Genomic DNA, 6051 nt, shown 5'->3' on the forward strand with positions numbered 1-6051 from the left:
TTTCCCTTTAGTAATTTGTAGTCTCTATAAGTGGCTTCTCCGTTATTCAAATGCCATTTTGATTCCTATTGACTAATCAACACCTGTGTTTCCCTCTCTAAGAAAAAACAGCCAGAAAATGTTTTAATTTTATGCAATAAATAACTTAGTAATATGTGATCACCCAGAAGGAAGGCTGGGGTCTAATAAAACTTGTTTTTGACATAAGAATAAAGTTTCTTAACCTAGACTGAAGACTTAATTTGTCATACCAATGTTCTACAGGCAACTTTTGAATAAAACTCAAGATTTAACTAACTTCATACTGGATTTTCTATATTGTTGTCCATAATAAAGAACAAATCACCAAAAACACTGAGTCAGTATTAGCAACTACACATGTATCTTCATGAAACTATAATCCTAGCTCAGCACTAATCAAAATGTCTCAGAGATGCTCCACCAGCTACAAAACACAGGTAGATGTAGGATAGATTACCAAGGATAGGTCAAAAAAGGGAGTTGGTTTTCATCATGTGAAAGGAAGGAGTCCATTATAGGAATCGTAACTGCCATAATTAGAAATGGCTTCCTGTAAGGCATGAACCATAGACAATTTAAGGAATTTCCCTGACTCTGAAGCAGACTGTGTGTGGGAAAATCCCTGGACTTTATGAGATTTATCTCTCTTCAGGGATAAGAGATTTCCGTAAGAAAAAACCCCTATATTAACCACTCTATACATGAACTAAGCCTATGTATTATGTAGTCCACAACATTACTATATAAAGTGAATAACACAATGTAAAGAATTAAAATTAACATAGCCCAGTAATCAGAGCATACACTACCAAATTCTTTTCATGAGGTAGGGTCTCTTTAGTCTTTCCTTATGAGTAAGTACTATCTGTCCTCTGGAACAACTCATCAAGGATATCTGCAGAACATTCTGAAAACAAAAACATTTTAAATGAATGTTCTTCCTGGTTTAACCTGATGTGTTTGACTAATGAACAAGCTAATTTGGTTTACTTATCTACACCAATCCTATTTTGCTCAATAATGGGAATGACATTGTTCACAATTGATTAGGACTCCCTTCCTGAAAAAAATTATATAAGAAAAACTACCTAAAGAAAGTTATTTCCTTCTGTAAGCTATCCCTTCTGTAAGCTTTCCCTCAGTTCAATAACGCACAGGCTTTTGCCATTGCATGTTTGGCTCTGAGTATAAGACAATAATTTTAGTCATTGGAATAACTTCCTTGAAGACAAAGATTATCAGAAAAAAAGGATAAACAGTGAGTCTCCATTTGTGAAATTAGAGTCCCTTTTTAAATCACAGAGAATGTAACATTAAAATGAAAGCTACTTCTACTTTTAATAGGGATAATCCTTATCTTACACATGGGGTGACCTGAATTTTCATCTAAGTGTATTTCTGTAAAAATAATCTTATTTTAAAATTGTGTTCGAAATACATTACTACTTTGAGCATTTAAAAACCCAAAAATATCAGAACAGTCCAGTAGAGTAAGAATTCAGAGTGACAAAATGTTTGGATTGAGGAAAAAAAGGACAGTGAATGCAAACATTGCCTTCCCTTGGATCAAAATTAATATTAACTATCTTCTGGTATTTTGCTAAATATACATTAAATGCTAAATAGCATTTAAGAATTTTTTTCCAACTACTATGTAATTTTGTTGAATTAAAAATCAGGATGTGGCTGCATTTTCTTCTTCTGGATTGTTGTTTGGTTACACTGTCAAAAACCCCAAAAGACATGGTTTATCACCGGTATCATGAATAAATCCAAACAGCAGTATAACATAGCTGCAACTGGAATTTCTGTTGTAGAACAGAAGATGGAACAGTGAACTGAAGAACAGTGGAGATGGGAACAGTTCACAGTGCTGTGGAATGCAGCATTTTTTATTATGCTGTTTGCCAGTTTTAACTAATGAAAGCATCTTATCTTCTAAAGTATTTTCTGAAATTAACTTTGACTGCCTAGTAATGTCATCACCCTATCTTCTAGAAGATACCAAGCATGAGCTGATGCGTTAATTTTATAAACAATGACACGTTCCTCTTCAGCACACTTGATCCTTTGTCAAGAAAAAGGAAATCTTCCCATCAAGGGATCAAATAACTTCCCAAACAACAGGATCCTCTTTGGTTCATCAGGAAAATTGAACCAGGAATGCAATTTGATATAACTGTTTCAACTGCTGGCCTGAAACTTGGTCTGTGTCCTCTTAAACAGTTCTTCAGTACACAGGATAATCATGCAATAGAATTGGGACAGCTTTACCAAAAAGACACAAGCCCAACCCCTTCCTTCACCTACTGGCAAAATGTCTTACTGAAGTTGCAGTGGCCATATACCAAGATCCTTAACCTAATCTCCATCTGCACTCCTGCAAGCTCACTTTAACCCATCTATGCATTTTTAACACAATGCTTGATATTGAAAAGGGGAAAACTGGCAAAGGGGACAAGCTGAAGGACTGAGACACAGACTTTGGCTGCAGTATTCAGTCTGCTCTGTGTAGCAAGAATGGGAGTGTTATGACAAATGCATTTTGTACAATTCATTTAGTATCTGCTTCTAATATATCTTAGTAACAGGCTACAAACACAATTGCAGTCCACACCAAAATAGTTTAAAAAGAGCATGACAGGAAGCGGAAGCTGGGTCATACAGCCAGCGCTGCTTAGGACAGGACATCTCGCAGTGTGCCTGCAGAAGGAGCTGCCCCTGTGACTGAAATAGTGTGTGTTAGGAGCAGTTACAGAAAAAGAAATGTCAGTGAGTACTGGCAAATCAGACTGAAGTAGAGTTCAAGAACTTTCTTTTGCAAAGACAAAGAAGCTTTGACTGCAAGAGACCACCCTGCCAAATCTAGAGCAATTTCTTGTTTTGCTGTATCTGCTCTATGCAAGCTGTTTGTTTCCAGATCCTCTTAACAACAGGAAATAGAGACGTAATGAAGCAGTATGAAGTTGGTGGGCCACAGGTCACTCTTTTCTAAACAAAAAGAGCATGAAGGGAAAAAAAAAGGCTGTGGTTGTTTCAGGAACCACATCTCACACAGATACACCACTGAAGCAATTGTTATCTGAATGACCCAGCTAAACACAGCACCTCTTGTCAGTAGTGTTCAGGCATTATTTATAACTCATTCCCCATTGCAAGAGGTATCACCCCAGTTTTTATAACATGGGTTATGACTGGGAAGTACTCTGACAGGAAACAAAGAGGGCTAAAGATAGGAGAAGGGCAGGAACCAGAAGACAGCAAGGGCACGCAAAGAGGTAAACCAGAAATGTTCTGCTTGCAGGTGGGGGAAGGAGTAAAAGGAATGTATTTTTTTCTTAGCTTTTCTCCAACTTACACAAAAATAAAAGAGCTCTATTACAGCACACTGACCTATTTCTTCACAGCTGCAGCATTACTAACCTTTAAAATCTGTAAGCACCACCAGTTTAGGTGCTTTGAAAGCAAACTTACCTGAAAGTCTTGATCATCAATTCCAAACCTCTCTCTTAGATTACGGAAAACCATTGGACAATATTCCTTAAATTTGAAATGACTTGGCATGTTTTCTCTGAAAGAAAAGAAAACCAAATCAACTTCATTCACCTGCATGTAAGTAATTGTAGAGTATTCTGTCCCAGTTCTGTTCATACAAAGTAGAGGATACGGAGATTTATAACCTTTCTCCTAATGCTTTCTTTATTCAATGAGATTTGGTCTCACCCCACTATTTTCTTTTCCTTTACAATTTTTAATAAATTTACACACATTACACCACTTGTTTCTAAACAAGCTATAACATAACTGGATGAAATAAACAAACAGTCTTTTGATAAATTTGGAATCTGGACTCAAAAGCAGTAAAGAATGCTTTTCTATTGCCCTAAAATTGCTTCAAAGGTGAAATCTTACCTTAGCTTATATAAGAATTATTCCACCATCTGTGACACCAGAAAGTACTAACAGTGCCAAGGTTTCAAGAAAAATGGACACATTCAGTACAGGGCTGATTTTAATATCCTAGTGTTAATTTCAGACTTTTAAGTGAGTGTCACAGCTTAAACCAGGACAGCAATAAAAGTTATTTTCACCTTTGTCACAGATCAGAAGACCCAAAGTAGCAGCATTCTTCCTTTTTCCAAACATATTCTTAAATAAAATGCAGATTGTACATAAACCAGCATTAATAGTTTTGTATGTCTGTACATACTGTTTGTGGAGCATTTTTAAGAGATGTAGATATTACATGAAATGATCTTAATATTTTTGAAGCTTCCGTATGATTGGTATGATTTCCTATTAAGGGTTATAAAATACTGAACATTATCAGTCTTTGCTAAATGCTTTAAATTTCAATTTTCAATGAAAAATTTCAAATTCAAATCTTGCATTTAGTTAAAAGTACACACACACAAATTTGTGTTTTTAAAAATATCCAAATATGTGCTTATATCAACCCTAAATAATCACACCAAAAAAGGATCACCTTCAATGTGTTAAGACGCTCACAAGGCAATAATAAACCATATGGAGGAAAAACACTACCCAGCAGCCCCTGCTGTTGCTTTTCAGAACAGCACAGATGGTTATGTTTATCACAGGATTAACTTAATCATCAAAACTTCAGTCCCATCAACTGAAAAATAACAGAGTTCATAGTACTTCATAAAAATATCACTGCCACTACTCACTTCTACAAAGAATTGTTACTTGTACTTACTTGTTGAAAAGGTGATTGTCCACCTTTATCTTGGAGTACGCTTTGAAATCATCTGGCATCAACATAACAGGGATTTGAACATGGCTCAGTTCATTGATCTAGAGAAAACAGAATATATTTATTTGCTGATGTATTTGCAAAGATGCTGAATGTGTCTTAATTATAAAAATGTTATTCAGTATATATATTGAATGAAAAGTAAATATATTCATATATTGAACGAAAGTAAAAGAAGAATGCAAAAGCAGATTTATTGAAATCACAAAACAGACACTTTGGAAAAGAAGAAACAGCATTCCATATTTATACTAGTTTCAGGAAAAAAAGTGCTTCAAAGCACACCTGGAGTGTACTTTTTATGGAAGGTCAATGAGGATGCCAGCAAAATGGTCTTTAATCCCAACATGCAGTTCTTGTTTCATCTGCTGAGCTGTGCTTTCCAAAGGTAACTCAAATTCTGCATTTCAGACAACTCTTTACCTTGCAGCTTGTGAGCCAGTTTCACATGTCTGTGCCTTGAACTATTTATAAAAATAAAATTTTGCTCACATGTGAATGCACACACTTTGGACTCAGTAAGTAGAGGCTTGTTTCTCCCAACAGTGCAGAGACCTCAGCCGAGTTTTTGCCAGTCACAGCATTTGGGCATTTTTTTGCTTGTTCAAGTTGGACAAACTATTTAAGTAGCTAAATTTTTGCCTAGAAGTCGACTCGGAAGTTCTAAGGTTGCTCCTATTTTGTCATATTCATGGGGACCATTTATCTATTCTTTCTAGCTTTGAAATAAATATTGTCAGTCTTCTCAAGATCAGGATTTTTTCATATGTATTTGAAATCCCCTTCTGGCCACATTTTTGAGACAAAATGTAGACAACTTTGTCATTACCTAGTTTGTAGGCATGTTTTCACTACTGCACATGTTAAACTACGCTTAAGTGAGGTGTAACTAAAACATGACAAACATAATAGAGATAACTGTGAGCTTGCAACAGTGCTTTCAATTGCTGAGTAAGATACCCACTACAACAACAGGCACCAAATACCCGTGACATACAGTTTTCTTATGATCTTAGAGTGCTCTACACCCTGGTCACACATCTCGATTTACCTGGTCAACTATTTTTGCTCATGCAGAGCATGTTCTGCTTCAGCAGTTTTCTACAGGGTTTAGGAGGAAAAGCCACTCTATATGAAAACAAATGCACAGCAGGGGTGGATACAGCAACACAGGGATGCTTCTCTCCTCTTAGCACTGCTTATTCAGTACTGTTTTCCAACTAGGAAGCTGCTAGTTGCCTGTAAATGCCACC

At 36.0% G+C, this 6051-nt stretch overlaps 1 protein-coding gene across 1 annotated transcript in view; it reads right to left on the reverse strand.

Annotated features, from left to right (window-relative positions):
- Positions 1-4837, reverse strand: part of PIP4K2A (phosphatidylinositol-5-phosphate 4-kinase, type II, alpha) — a 50335-nt gene extending 45498 nt beyond the window's left edge. Inside the window, exons 1-2 of the mRNA XM_010006954.1 lie at positions 4742-4837; positions 3496-3592 (exon numbers count right to left, since the gene is read on the reverse strand). Of these exons, the coding sequence (XP_010005256.1) occupies positions 3496-3592; positions 4742-4806 (162 nt within the window). The 5' untranslated portion in view covers positions 4807-4837. The remainder of the gene's footprint in view (positions 1-3495; positions 3593-4741) is intronic.
- Positions 4838-6051: the final 1214 nt, after the last annotated feature.

Source organism: Chaetura pelagica, unplaced genomic scaffold (genome assembly GCF_000747805.2).
Source record: "Chaetura pelagica isolate M959 unplaced genomic scaffold, ChaPel_1.0 scaffold17, whole genome shotgun sequence".
Classification (NCBI taxonomy): domain Eukaryota; kingdom Metazoa; phylum Chordata; class Aves; order Apodiformes; family Apodidae; genus Chaetura; species Chaetura pelagica.